Source organism: Molothrus aeneus, chromosome 18 (genome assembly GCF_037042795.1).
Source record: "Molothrus aeneus isolate 106 chromosome 18, BPBGC_Maene_1.0, whole genome shotgun sequence".
NCBI classification, from domain to species: Eukaryota; Metazoa; Chordata; class Aves; order Passeriformes; family Icteridae; genus Molothrus; species Molothrus aeneus.
Window position 1 is genome coordinate 10,458,947 of NC_089663.1, and position 14,434 is coordinate 10,473,380.

The window sequence follows — 14,434 nt, forward strand, 5'->3', positions numbered from 1 at the left end:
TTATGCTTGGTACAAGCCACACTTCAAATATTAATATTTAATCTTTTTAATGTGTCAACTGAAGTGTCTTCCTCAATGAGGGGTGAATTAGAGAGGAGAAGAAATTCCTTTTCATCGGTTTTTACTCCTTTTTGCAGGTGCCAGTGGCAGGTGGAAGCCAACGGGGTGATATCTCCTGCCCTTACTCCAAGCCCTTCTCCATTGCCTCTCACCATAGAGGAGGACAGGGAGTTCACATATCCCTCTGATGTGCTCGTGCCTCCTGTTGGACACTACTTTGACCTGCCCAGGATTAGGCTGCCCCCAGGAATCATGATCAAGCTCAGGGAAATTTCTGGACGTGCTCGGCCTCAATTTAGACCCAGTATAAAGTAAGGAGTCTTTGTTTCCCTCTGGGTTTTGAACCTTGTTTGTGAATGCAGCATCTGATGATTTATGACTGTGAATTGTCCAAGTTGGTCTCTTACTCCTGATTAATGAGTTTGGCTTTCCCTGGAACCCTAGGGAAGTGATCCAGCCAGAAGTCATGGAGGAGATGGTGGTTTCATGTGTGATTAAACACCTCAATTTGGTTGATGCTCTCCAGTCTCTGATAAATTTCCAGTATCAGGAGGAACATGCTGAAGAATATGATTTACTCTGTAAAATTATGGGAGAGACCTTTAAGAAGCTGAATGCCATGGAGAGACAACTGCAGGTAAAAAGAAAATTATTCAAAACAACAGAAGGCTTGTTTTGAGAGAAAAGATGTATTTTAGCACCACAGAAATGCAAAATGTACTCAGATTTCTTCTTCTAAAATCCCTTCTACACCTTAAGTGCAACAAGTGGGATTTTTGTCTCTTTATCAGAGTGTGGCTGAGCTGGAGCAGAAGTGGCAGAACGAGGTGGATGATGCCATGCACGGGAAGCTGGAGAACAATGTCCCCTTTTTTTATGATTATCACTTCAACGAGGTGAGCCCTGGGGCTGCTCTGGCTGCTTGTGCCTTACTCTGCTTCCTCAAAACCTGCTCATCCTTCTCCTTCCCTTCGTTTAGAGCAAGATGAAGGAGCTGGAGCTTCTGTGCTCAATGAAGGAAGTTTCTTTTGATGGGAGTGATCTTGAGAATGTGGTCCTGGCATTAAGGTCAGTATTAGTGAACATTTGGGCCTCAAAGGAGGGGCAGCTTCAGGGCAATTCCAGGGATTTCCAAAAGTATCTGATGAATAAAAACTTCTGTGCTAAATATATTAATATTAACCTGCAACTCCTTGTGTTTGCTAAGGAATCACTTGTTTATTTCTTCCATTTTTTTCTGCTTTCTCCTTTGCTGGCACAGAACAGACTGAGGCCATAAGTCCCCTTTAGCTGACCTTTCCCTCAGTAGCACTTCCTTTCTGAAAGCATTCAAACTTTGACTTGGCTTCTTTTACTTCCCTTTCACAATGCTAGGGAGAAGTTTTTCCAAGAGGTGAATTCACTGATCCAGAAGACCTCTCATCCCTTAGCAAAGACAAAAACCTTGGTGAAGAGCTTGATGAACAGAGCAGAGCTGTTGTTGCATGTGACCATTGCAGCACAGTCTGGGATCACAAGGAGCATATCTGGGACCCCTGCAGAGACTCCAGGTATGTCTCTCATTGCCAGCATTTTCTAAAGATGCCTTTTATTTCTTATTTTTACCTCTTTTGCTTTAAATTAAACAATTGTCCCCTAAATTAAGTTAATTCTTTTACAATAAATAAAGTCAAGTCTTGGTTTTCTGATTCCCGTGATGATGGTAAATAAAAAGATGAGTAATTATAGGTGGAATTTAAACTTAAATCTCCTGATTTACTGAGGAAAAATACTTAACCAAATCAAAGGAAATCTGATTTAAACAATACCTGAAAATCCTCTGAGCTGGATTTGTATTTTGTCTGTAGTGAGATTGAATCATGTCTGAGCTTTAACTTCCACACTCTCTTGTTTATATATTTCATATGAAAGCATGAGTGACTTTCAGCTGTCCTTCTAAATTTCCCTTGAGTAATTCTTAACATGTGCTGATTAATATTTTCTAAAGCTACATTTGGAAGTTTGTGACTTGAAGCCTTCAATTCCAAATCTTTAACTTTCAACAGGGTTGAAAACAGGAAAATTCTCAGATCTGAGTTCCACATTCTTGCTTAGACTGGATTTTCCCCACCCTATATTTCAGCTTCCACTGGGATATCCACCAGTGATGTTAAAGCCAGTTTGTAAATACTTTCCTGCACCAGGAACGACCTTTTTTATTTCTATTTTATAACACTTCAGCCTGTAAATCAGCCTCTGAGGCCAAGGTGATCTCCCACGCCGTGCGCCAGCCCGTGTTCCTGCGCAGCATGTCCGCCCCGTCCGACCTGGAGATGATCGGCAACGAGGACATCGAGTTTGCCCGGGCCAGCCAGAGGTACAGCAGGGATTATTCCTTCCCTTCCCACCTCTGTGCTGTCCCAGTGATCAGCTTGATCAAATTTATCACTGCCAGCACAGCAGCATTTGTGGTGGTTGGGTCAGCTCCCTGCTGCCAGGTGTAACGTGGCGCTTCCCTTGCAGGCGCCGGCACGTCACCAGCCACAGGAGCAGCTCCTTCACCCTGCTGCAGTCCCTGGCCATCGAGGACAGCAGGGACAAACCCACCTACAGTGTCCTGCTGGGACAGCTCTTTGCCTTCATCGGGACAAACCCTGACCAAGCCGTACGTTGTTATTTCATTTCAAATTCCGGCTTGCTCAGAAACAGAAGGTGCCTTGTTTGTGTCTAAATCCCCTCCCAAACCTCGCAGGTGTCCAGCAGCAGCTTCCTGCTGGCTGCCCAGACCCGCTGGAGACGTGGCAACACCAGGAAACAGGCGCTGGTGCACATGAGGGAGCTGCTGACGGCCGCCGTGCGCGTCGGGGGCGTCACCCACCTGGTGGGCCCGGTGACAATGGTGCTGCAGGGAGGGCCAAGGTGGGTGCATTTCTCCAGAGTTCTGTGCTAGGGAATAAATTGCTTGGCACAAGGGAAAGCCAGAAGTGAGTAGCTGTGAGGGCACAAGTTGGCAGAGCTGAGGTTGCAACAAATGGGGTTCTTGTGGGGTGAAAAGGCCGAAATTTCTAAGAAATGCCTTTATTTAGCACTAGATGAACTTTCCTTTCATACTTGGCTGACATGAATCCAGGTGTATATAGAGGGTGTCCTTCTCTGTTGATTTAATTCTAAATTGATCTTAACTAGATATTAGTGGTAGATTCAGCTGAAACTGTCATCTAAATGTAGTAAATGTTTTGTATTTTGTTTGTAGTGAGATTTAAGCATGACTGAGCTGTAACTACCACACTCTCTTGTTCATGTTTCATATGAAAAATGAGTGACTTGCAGTTTGCCTTCCAAGTCTCTCTGAGTAATTCTTAACATGCACTGATTATTATTTTCTTAAAGCTACATTTGGAAGTCTGTGAATTGAAGCCTTCAATTCCTAATATTTAACTCCCAACAGGATTGAAGAGCTGACGTGTGGTGGGATGGTGGAGCAGGTCCAGGAGGCTTTTGGAGAGACAATGACATCGGTGGTGTCCCTGTGTGCCCGGTACCCCATCGCCTGTGCCAACAGCATTGGCCTCTTGTGCACCATTCCCTACACAAGGTGGGCAAGGGCTTGGAGAGGGGATGGGGGACATCCACACCTGGCCTTAGTAGGCTCTGCTTTAAGGGGAAATGTTAAATAGTATAAATACATCCCCTCTACTCACCTGAGGAGCAACTGAGAGCATCCGGTTAAATTCCCTCACAATTCCATCTGGGGAGGACAAGGGAGAGGCAGACCAACATTTCTGTCAATTGAACTAATTAATTGCTGAGCTAACAGCAAGTTCTGGATTGCCATTGTGATGGAGAAGTTAATTCCACCCTGAATTTCCCCTGCAGGAGTGAGGAGAAGTGTCTGGTGCGCAGTGGGCTGGTCCAGCTCATGGACCGGCTCTGCAGCCTGAGCAGCCAGACAGAGTCCAGCTCAAATGAAAAACAGACCAAGAAACAGAAGGTGGCCACCATGGCCTGGGCTGCCTTCCAGGTGCTGGCCAACCGCTGTGTGGAGTGGGAGAAGGAAGAAGGTAGGAACACTGGGAATATCTTGTGCTGTGTGTGTTAGAATTGCCTGAGGGCAGTCGTTCACCGTGACTTGGGTGAATGGATTCTGTGCATTCTTAAGAAGTGAATACAAAATTCAGTGGATTTTCTTCTTCTTGTTTTTTAATTCTGCCTTTTTTTCCTCCCCATGGAAATAATTTCAAGGTTTGCCACTTGATTCTGTCTAAACATAATCAGAGAACCTGGAGATTAAATGATCCTTTGGCATTTTTCCTGTGGTAGAATTCACCCATAACACACTTAAACCTACACGTGGCGTGGATGTATCAGGAGTTATTTTTGTGCTGTGTACATTGATTTTTGTTGATTACAGCTGTGCATTCTTCCATCCCTTCCAAAGGGGGTTCCACAGATGCTGTTCACTCCGGGCTGGCCAGGCAGGTCTCCAGCCTCCTCACCAACCACCTGGCCAGAGCCACTGAGTGCTGTGGGAACCAGGCTGCAGGGAATGATGCACTGCAGGATGTCCTCAGCCTTCTGAATGACCTCTCAAGGTACCAGGCCTTTCCTCTGGAGTATTTTCTTCCATGTTATCAGAGCCCATGTGGGATCTTTTGTGGATTTTTTTTAAACCATTCTAAAACTGACCCTTAATATTTGTGTTTAATCAGTGCTGTCAAGTTATGAAAGAATTGCTAAAGATGTTTTGTCAGACACTGAAATTGCTTTTAATAAATCTTGTAAATAATAAATGAAGTTGGTTTTAATTTGAAAGTTCTTTTCCCTTTCAGGAGTCACATAGGTAAAGCCATCCTGAGCCAGCCAGCCTGTGTGTCCAAGCTTCTGTCCCTTCTCTTGGATCAGCGTCCTTCTCCCAAGCTGGTGCTTATAATCCTGCAGCTGTGTCGTGCTGCTCTGCCTCTCATGAGTGTTGAGGACTGTGGAAATGTGGAATTGCCTCCCTGGAGTTACTCAGTGCCCTCTCTGAACAGCGAGCAGGATGATCCCAGTGACCCAGCCTCCAAGATTGCCTCCCTGCTGCTGGCAAAGCTGGCAGATTATGTCGTGCCAGGTACCAGCTGCTCTTTGGTGTTGTGCCCAAGGGACTCCTGTTCCACGGAATGTTGGAATGAAAAGGCCCTTAAAGCCCATCCAGTCCCACCCCCTTCACTCCTTCCACTGTCCCAGGTTGCTCCAAACCCCATCCAACCTGGCCCTGGGCACTTGCAGGGATCCAGGGGCAGCCACAGCTTCTCTGGGCTCCCTGTGCCAGGAGCTTTTGTATTGACAGAGAGCTCAAGCACTGGGGGGTATTTCTGAGAGCAGGATATTCCTGTGCCTTTCCATCTGCCTCCTCATTTTCCTGGCCTCAGACCAAAGTGGGTGTCTCAGTGATGTTTCAGCCACATCCCAGATGTGTCAGCATTAGTTCCAAGGGTAAGAAAACTCATGGTTGTGTTTCTTTGTTTTCTTTTTTCCTTTCTGCTTCAAGGCTGCCAGACAGTCCTTTCTCCAACTGCCTCTGAGCCAGATACTACCTTGGCAAAAGCCAGCCCTAAAAATTCCATAAAAGGTGATAAAGATCCTGGAGAAGAAAGTGAGGCAGTGGATGGTAAACTCTCTATTTTTATCCATAAAAGAGAAGATCAGTCCTCCCATGAAGTCCTTCAGCCTTTACTAAGGTAATCTCAGCTCACTGGATTGGAATTAGAAACAATTTTGCCAATTCCCTTCATCCTCTCCTTTTTTTCCAGTGCTGCAGCTGCAGAAAAAGACTCCTAGATATAAGAGTAAATGGGAAAACAAAGTGTCTGCCCAGTGTGTTGTGTTTACTGGCAAAGCAATAAGATAAGGCAAAGGAACGTGGGAACTTCTTCATCTGTCTGAAAACAATCTCATGAAAAATTAGCTACTTAGACACAGTGTTTCTGATGGAACATCATTTGTCTTGTTTATGGTGTGACAGGCTGGGCAGGATTAACAAATAGAACTGTCAAGGCAAAATGACTTTAAAAGCACTGCTTTAATAATGCATAAGCTGGACACTAATTTGCTATTAAAGATTCTTTAGTATTCTCAGCACCCACCTGGATGTAGGGATCACTGGATGCCAGTGCTGTCACCTCCTGCATTTTGTGTTATTTGTTCCATCTTCCCCTTCTCCCTGAGTTGGTTCTGGATCCATACTCTAAAAATTACACTAAAAGGTACAAGGGAAAGGTGAACTCGAAGCCCTGGGCATTTGTGATCAATAAAAACCATTTCATGAGGCTTCTTCCTGAGGGGGGGGAAGGGTTAAATTGCTTTGAATAACTGCATTCAATAGGATTAAATTCCCTCTGGAAATGGGGAATGTCCTTAACTGCCTCATATTTCTCTTGCTGTTGAGCATTCAGCTGCAGAGGTGGCTTCAAATCCTTTCAAACCTCCCATAATACATGGAATTGGAATGTGTAGCTCAGCTGTGATTTCCAGCAGTCAGAACAAAGCTCCTGTGTTTTGTTTCCCCTCCAACAGTAGCTCAGAAGGTCGCCCATTCCGACTGGGCACTGGAGCCAACATGGAGAAGGTGGTGAAGATGGATCGGGACATGACAAAAGTAAGAGGAGAAATAACTAAAGAATTGCTCAGCATCCTAAAAATTGGTGGTCAGGCAGAATTCTTGGGTTTTACTGATGTTAAAAATGTTAAATGTTGTTTTATTCATCACTTACCTCTGTAAATACAGATCAAATGCAGGGGTAAATGATGAAAAAGAATTTCAGCTGATGCCTCCTGCAGCCATTGTAGGTCAGGTTTGATGTTCTCTTTTCTCAAGTGTTAAATGCACATTGATAATGCAAATTTTAAGCCACACACTTGAATTAAAATTTCATGTCTTATTTCCAGAGATGTTCTTGAGTGTTTGCACCAGAAATACTCATTGGTGGCTTTTTGATCAGAGAAATTGAACTGTTAATTTAAGAATGGAATGTTAAAGGCAGGGCATTTACCCCTGATCTCTCTGTAGATGATAAAAAGCAAGAGACAGAGCTTGTCTATGACTAACACACACCCAGGAGGGGGTTTTGCTGTGTTCCCAGCACTTGTACACGAGCAGAGTGACCAAACAGATCTGACATTTGCTTTCCATGGCAATTTCCTTCGCAGAGTGGCTGCTGTGAAGTCATTACAGAAGAAGCTGCTGCAGCTCTTAGAAAGGCAACCAAGTGGGCACAATCTGGGCTGATAGTGAGTGTGGGGCCACCCATAGAGACTGTCAATCCAGAGAGCACCAGTGGCTTGTCCACTGGGGACAAAAAGAAGACTGCACAAACTTCCATCTGCAGGGAGAGGAATTCAGAGCTCGCCAGGTAAATCCCTTTAGCCTGCATTCTGCTTTTCTCTCTACCAATATTTGTGGTGCTCCCAAAGATAATCTGGCTGTTCTGAAAAAGGAAGAAAAACTTCCTTTTTCTTTATTTTTGTGTCTATCTTGTTGACACTTGAAGCTTCTTTTCATTCTGTGGTTTTGACCTGAATGGTCCAATTGCCTTTGTCTCCTGGCAGGACGGATCCGGTGAGGCCGTTCATCAGCGGGCACGTGGCAAACAGCATGGCAGCAGAGGTGATTGCCCTGCTGCACAGCCTGCTCATGGCCCCAGAGTCCAATGCAGCCCAGATCTGGACAACAACTGCTGAAAAAGTGAGCAAACACAGCCATGAGTGGCACATTCCTCACTGGGGGTTGAGTAGTTACGGAATCTAACGATAAGCAAGGCCTGAGGTGCTCCTTTCTGATTTAAACACCAGGTGTGGAGCTGGACAGACCCAGCCCCTTCTCAGCTGTCTCAGGGTGGGACAAATACTCAAAATTTACCCATCATTAGATAAAGTGTTGTCATTCTTTTCAGGCATTAACAGTGCTGTTTGTTGGGGAGTTCCCTTTCTTCTGTCAGGTTATTCTGCCTTGGCTGTGGCCTCTGGGGCCACAAAGTTTTGGCTGGAACAAAACACATTGATTTTATGTTCCTCTGAATCCTGCAGCACCCAATCTATTCCTTAGGTGAAATCCTCAGCAAAAACTTCTGCCAAGATTGTATTTTATCCTAAAAGTTACCAGGGAATGGTCATGGCTTTCTCACTTCAGAGAATTTGGAATATTCTGAGTTACATAATTCTCTTCAAGAACAAAAATAATTCTTCTGAGACTGTGGGGGCTGCAGGCTTGGGGCATTGGTTTTTGTTGGAATTGTGCTTTGAAGTCGTTCCCTGGTATTTTTGCTTCTGTCTTCAGGTTCTGTCTCGGGCTCTGATGTACATTCCACAGCTGGGGAAATATGCAGAGAGCATTTTGGAGAATGGGAGTAGCAGTGGAAGGAAACTGGCTAAACTTCAAAGGATTGCTCGGCAGGCAGTGGCTGCCCTGTGTGCTCTGGGTGGCTTTAAGGAGACAATTAAAATAGGTTCTGAAGTTCAGGTAATTCAGCACTGTTCATATTGGATATCCTAGATGAGAATTGCTGCTCTCCTGAGGTTTTCCCTGCACTGGGATCCCTGGCAGCAGGATGTGCTTGTGGAACAGCAGCTTGTGGAGCTTCTGTCCTAAAACACCCCCCTGTGCTTGTGTGTGCAGTTGGTGTGTGATGTCAGACACTGATTCCTGCCTGTAACACCTTCAATCTCATGCAGCTCTTCTTTGGTTGTAGGTTTTAGGCAAAGGAATAGCAGGAAGCATTGGAGTTGTGGCCTCTATTAATGAGCAAGAAGGTATAGCCACGGTCAAATTCCCACCCACCACTATAGACACTAGAAAGACCTCCCAGGCATCAGACACTTTAACTATTCCATTATCTAGGCTCTGTGTTCCAAGATCTGAGGTATGGGAGTTTTAAACATCCAATATTCAGTATAATCTCGATTCTTGATTTTATTTCTGTCGCAGCATACTGACTATTAATCTACAGCACGTAAAAAAAAGTGTTTCATCTTTGCTTATAAATGATTTGTAATGTTTGCCTTTGTTTTTTTTAAAGCATATATTAACAATATGTTTAAGTTCTCATTCAAGTAACATAAATATTCATCTTTTGTGCTTAAAGATATTCTGTTGCATACTGGGTGGGAGGTTTTTTTGCTTAATTTCTGGCTTGGTTTGGGCTTTGTTTATTTTTCTTTTATTGGTGTTTGGTGCTGATTTTGTGATAGTAAAATATAAGAATTAACTCCAGGTAATAAAACACCCTCATTTCTTAGAAACTAACTACTTGAATTTAACTTTTTACCGTGCCCCCCCACCATCAGGCATTGCCTCTTCATAAACTGTCCATTACTGAGAAGGTAGTACAGGCAGTCCAGTCCATGTTGCTCCCTCAGGAGGGAAGTCTCTCTATTCACACCTCACTTCCTGCAACAGGAGATGGCTCAACCCCAGTAATGGCAGTGGTCCGGCTCCTTGCTGAAATAAGAACCAGGTGGGTCCTGCCTTTGTGCACAAACATCCCAGGGAATTGCATGAGCTCTTGTGCCCTTCCTCTGGGGGTATGCAGCAAGGGGCTGCACAAATTCCTCTTTGCTCCCGTTAAGAGTCTGGGTGTTGTTCATGAGTGTCCCTGCAACACACTGAGCAAATGCTTCACTGAATCCATTTATGAAGCAGGGGAAAGCTGCCTTTGGGGAGGGTCCAGCTAAAACCAGGGTTAAGCCCACCTTTAAACCACCCTTGAATTCACCACTGTAATGCCAGCTTTGAATTCCACACACACTTTGTAATACTTTAACTGTATTGTTTTTCTGTTCAGAGCATGCCTGGTGATGGCTCAGCTCTTGGAAGACAGCTCATTCTGTGAAGAATTCATTCAACAGTGCCCAGCTGCTGTAGAAGTTCTGAATTTGGTGGCCCAGGAGTGCAGCCCTGGTATGTAGCCAACACCTTCTTGGCATGTTCAGGTCAGAGACAGAGCAGCTTTCAAATCATTTCAGTGTTTTCTCCTCCAGCTACCCTGAGTTTAGGAACTGGCACAGGACAGAGTGTCTTGTCACAGCTGCAGAGCTGCTGATGGAAGAGCAGCTAATAATCAGCCTAAATCACTAAACATTAGGCATTCATTTAGGCCACAACAGGATTATTCTGTATCAAAGAAGGAAGTGCTGGTTTTCTTCTGCACTCTCCACTTTCCTTGGTTCCAGCATATTCTACTCTGCATTCCTTGATGTTATCATCTGTATGTTTTCTTTTTATGACCTTTTTGCTGATTTTTGCAATGCTTTGTTATATTCCTGATCCTTGAGGTCTCCTTGTTTAGGGATAAGCACTGAGCCCAGCAGAAATCTTAGTTCAGGGACAAGTTTTTAGGAACATGCCAGAGAAGAAGTGGCTGAAGTGAAGGGTGGGATCCAAGAGATTTAGGTGTCAAAGAGCAAGGACTGATTTTTGTGATAGTAAATATAATTTTTTTTTTTTTGCTTTCCTCCCTTTGCTGGGCCATAAACTTGTTCACTAAAACAAACTTTACATCTTAATGAACATAACAGTGTCTTTGCAAACCAGATATAAATTAAACATGAGAAAATACTTGCATGTGTTACATTTTACCCTTAATTTTGTTTAGGTAAGTAAGGCTGATCAAACCTCCTCAAAGTGCAAAATACTGTATTTATTTCTGAGCTAAGATTGCTCTGTTGGACTGGAGGAAGCAGCTGGAGGCTGATGCCTGCTGTGGGTTGTTGTTGCAGGGGAGAGGCTGGTGGTTGTGGAGATGCAGTGTGAGAGGTTACGGATGTTGTACCGCGACTGTGCTCGGCCCCCTCCTCCTCCCCTGCAAGCAGACAGGAGACAGGTGAGCACAGTGTCCTCTGCCCTGGGAGAACCCCCTGCTGCTGCTGCTGCCCAAACTGGGGGCAGCATCCTTGAAATATTTCATGGGAATTTCTCTATTGGGGTGTGATTTGTTGGAGTTGGATTAAATGTGCCCCTCATAAACTGTGTGGTTGTATTTTAGTGGGTGACTTGAATTGTGATTGGTAGAATAAACTGCTCTGTTGTGTCTGCAGCCCAAAGAAATCACGTGGAGCCCATCCAGGGTGTTCCCCCCAGTGAGAGCCTGCATGTTCTCCTCACACCTCACTGCTGTGACCTTCCTGGCTGATCCCAGTGCAGGTGGGGGCCTTCCTCGGGGCACCTTTATCTATGCCACCTCCCCAGTGCCAGTACAGGTGAGACCTCACAGCTCTCCAGCACTTTGTCATTGAACATCCAACAGGGCATGAAAAGGAAAAGCAAGAAAATTGCTTCTTTAAACTCTGTTTTGTAAATAACTTCTTAAAATGTGTTATTATTTTTATTTCTAGGCACCATCATTCTACTGGGAAATTGAAGTGGTTTCCTATGGAGACACAGATGATGACACTGGGCCAATAGTTTCCTTTGGATTTGCCACAGAGGCTGAAAAACGAGATGGGGCTTGGACAAACCCAGTGGGCACCTGCCTCTTCCACAAGTAGGTTGGGGATGCACATGAAAAACCACGTTCTGTACATTTGTCAGCAGGCTGGGAAGGAGGCTATAGTGGGCAATACATTGAATTGAATGCTGAAATAGACTGGAATATCTTTGCAAAATCAGGAGGGTTGAGTTGCCTTTTGAGTATCACAGCTTTGGTGGGTGGTGATCCTGCTCTGGCTCAGTGCTCTGGCTCACTGTGTCCTTGTTGTCCCTCAGCAATGGGCGAGCAGTGCATTACAATGGCTCCAGCCTGCTGCAGTGGAAGAGTGTCAGACTGGATGTGACTCTTTCCCCTGGTATGTGAAAGCATGGCTAAAATGCTTCTCCGCTCCATCAGAAAATCCTCTGCATGTCAGGGGAATGCTGGATGAGAAAACTGATGAAATCCTTTATATGACTGTGTTTTTCTCAGGTGATGTAGCAGGAATTGGATGGGAAAGAACAGAAGGAACTCCCCCTCCTCCAGGGCAGCCAGCAAAGGGCAGAGTTTATTTCACATACTGTGGGCAGAGACTTGTGCCCTACCTAGAGGATGTGTCTGGTGGAATGTGGCCAGTTGTGCACATTCAGAAAAAGGCAAGTGTGTAACAGAAATATGTCCCTTAATATACTTCCAGAAATACTAAAAACACGATAGAAAATATTGAACCTTTGCTGTGTAGAAAAGCAAACTGATAGTTTTTCCCTTTCTTGGCTAAGTGAGGTGTTCATTAGGCCTCCCAGGTGCATGTGTTGTGTCATTATTTTGCCCATTAGCCCAGCAGTGTGCAGCTGGCCTGGCAGGATGCCCTGTGCCATGCCAGGAGCTCCTCTCTTAGCATTCCTGGCCAGCAGCAGCCTTGCTTCAAAGCACCCAGGTTCAAAGTGTCTTCAGCAGCTTGAAGCTTTCCCAGAGTGCCAGCTGGGGATCCTGGTGGCAGGGAGGTGTGGTCAGCTCCTGCCTGGGGCAGAGTGATGGCTCAGAGCAGCATCTGAGAGCTTCCCTGCCTCCTTTTGCAGAACACCAAGGTGCGGGCGAACTTCGGCTCGCGGCCGTTCGCCTACGCCGAGGGCCAGGCTCACCGCAACGCCGCCGACCTGTGCCTGGACCTGGCCGAGGAGATCAGTGCCAACTTCGAGGCCTTGCCCTTTGCCATGGCCTCTGACAGTGACAATGACGCTGGCACCAGCATCGCCTCCGACCCTGGCACCCACGGGCCCCCCTGCAGGATCGCCGCCGTCGCCACGGCTCAGCAACGTAAAGTGACATTCGCTCTTTAAAGCCCTCCCAGCAGAAATGCCAAGCAAGGAAATAGGATTTAAACCCAGCCTGGCTGCAGTCTTTAGGCTTTAAGTAGTGCTTGTTTAGGTGGGGCAGTGCCACAAGTCAGAGCTGTGTTTATCTGATTTTAGACAAGGCAATTAAAGCCATCTTCTTTGGTCTGCCTCTGTGTGAATACATAAATTATTCGTAATTAACGCAGCTTCAATGAGAAATTATCTCATTAGGGCTTGGGGTACAATAGGATGTCATGGTGGATTGGATCAGCCAATTGGTTATGCTGTGTCAAAAGGAATTGCATTCCCACCCCCTGATTGGAGAACGTGGAGTGCTGTATATCTCCAATTTCATGGGATGTCTTTGCATGCATTATCATCTCATTACTTCTGTCTGTGTCTTGCAGAGTATGACAGTGACACATCCTGCCACTATAAAATGGAGCTGAGCTATGAGAACTTTATCACCTCAGGCCCTGATCCTCATCCCCCTCCTATTGCAGATGATGAAAGTGATGATGATGACGACGATGATATTCCCAGGGTGAGGAACATGGCAAACTCTGCCTCCTCTAACTTATAGCCTAAAATCAGATCTTGTCATTTAGATTTTGAATTTAGCCATGCAAGAGTTCTTCCTGCTTCCCTAACAAAAATATAACTGCTGATAACTTTTCACTTCTCGGTGTTCTAAAACACTTCTGTCTTTGTAGGAGGATCACTATGCCCTCTTGGTCAAAGCCTGGGAAACCAAAGTTTTCCCTACAATTAGAAGAAGATTCCGTAATGAGGCTGAGAGGAAGTCTGGGCTGGATCAGATTAAAGGAGCTTTACAGTTAGGTATGTATTTATTTCCATGCATGTTGTTCTCTGTGATGTGCAGCAAGTCTGAGAGCAGCTGTGTTTCTTTCATATTTTACTGTGTTCAGGGCTGGAAAACTTAAATATCACTTGCTGTTTCCCTCCAGTGCTTAGAATTTGGTTTGTGCTCATGCATTTTCTTTAACACTTTTACTGTGTTTGACTATTTAAATAGAGAAAATGGTTTCAGAAATAGTGACAGAATTTGTTGTGATGTGGATGCAGAAACATTCTGGAATAATAGCTTGGGAAGAAACTATATATCTGTGCATTTTCTGTCTGTGACTATCAAGGCAAAACTTTTTAGGTTGAAGTAATAACAAAGGGAGATGTAGGAGTTTTGTAGGATTCAGCTCTGGCAGGACAATGTGTTTGTGGGAAAGTCACATTAAGATCAAGGCAGGAACTCTGAGCCCCCATGAGAAGCTCAGGAAAGACTTCCTGAGGAAAATTTCCCATTTCCATCCTTCAGCCTGACTGAGAGAGTATTTAAGTACTTGGCAAACTCACCTGCTTGGGATATTAATGAGAATAGGAACTTATTTCAGGTGGCTGAGGGAAATAGCTTGCACTCCCTCCTGTCTTGCAGGAATGGTTGATATAGCAAGGCAAACTGTGGAGTTCCTGTATGAGGAAAATGGAGGCATCCCAAGGGATCTCTACCTTCCCACCATCGAGGATATCAAAGATGAAGCAAACAAATTCACAATTGATAAAGTACGGAAAGGTAAGGGCAGCACAGCGGATCCTGAGGGG

The 14,434-nt window shown here is 45.1% G+C and overlaps 1 protein-coding gene across 1 annotated transcript in view; it reads left to right on the top strand.

The window, feature by feature from the left end:
- Positions 1-14,434, top strand: part of HECTD4 (HECT domain E3 ubiquitin protein ligase 4) — a 57,005-nt gene that overhangs the window by 23,994 nt on the left and 18,577 nt on the right. Inside the window, exons 24-52 of the mRNA XM_066562325.1 lie at positions 138-371; positions 505-697; positions 852-956; positions 1,040-1,128; positions 1,435-1,610; positions 2,281-2,416; positions 2,563-2,704; positions 2,792-2,958; positions 3,488-3,634; positions 3,916-4,100; positions 4,478-4,631; positions 4,869-5,149; positions 5,570-5,759; positions 6,595-6,676; positions 7,228-7,430; positions 7,627-7,762; positions 8,354-8,536; positions 8,766-8,936; positions 9,361-9,530; positions 9,858-9,973; positions 10,792-10,895; positions 11,110-11,271; positions 11,407-11,555; positions 11,777-11,856; positions 11,973-12,136; positions 12,560-12,797; positions 13,225-13,361; positions 13,531-13,657; positions 14,268-14,405. Of these exons, the coding sequence (XP_066418422.1) occupies positions 138-371; positions 505-697; positions 852-956; positions 1,040-1,128; positions 1,435-1,610; positions 2,281-2,416; positions 2,563-2,704; positions 2,792-2,958; positions 3,488-3,634; positions 3,916-4,100; positions 4,478-4,631; positions 4,869-5,149; positions 5,570-5,759; positions 6,595-6,676; positions 7,228-7,430; positions 7,627-7,762; positions 8,354-8,536; positions 8,766-8,936; positions 9,361-9,530; positions 9,858-9,973; positions 10,792-10,895; positions 11,110-11,271; positions 11,407-11,555; positions 11,777-11,856; positions 11,973-12,136; positions 12,560-12,797; positions 13,225-13,361; positions 13,531-13,657; positions 14,268-14,405 (4,559 nt within the window). The remainder of the gene's footprint in view (positions 1-137; positions 372-504; positions 698-851; positions 957-1,039; positions 1,129-1,434; positions 1,611-2,280; positions 2,417-2,562; positions 2,705-2,791; positions 2,959-3,487; positions 3,635-3,915; positions 4,101-4,477; positions 4,632-4,868; positions 5,150-5,569; positions 5,760-6,594; positions 6,677-7,227; positions 7,431-7,626; positions 7,763-8,353; positions 8,537-8,765; positions 8,937-9,360; positions 9,531-9,857; positions 9,974-10,791; positions 10,896-11,109; positions 11,272-11,406; positions 11,556-11,776; positions 11,857-11,972; positions 12,137-12,559; positions 12,798-13,224; positions 13,362-13,530; positions 13,658-14,267; positions 14,406-14,434) is intronic.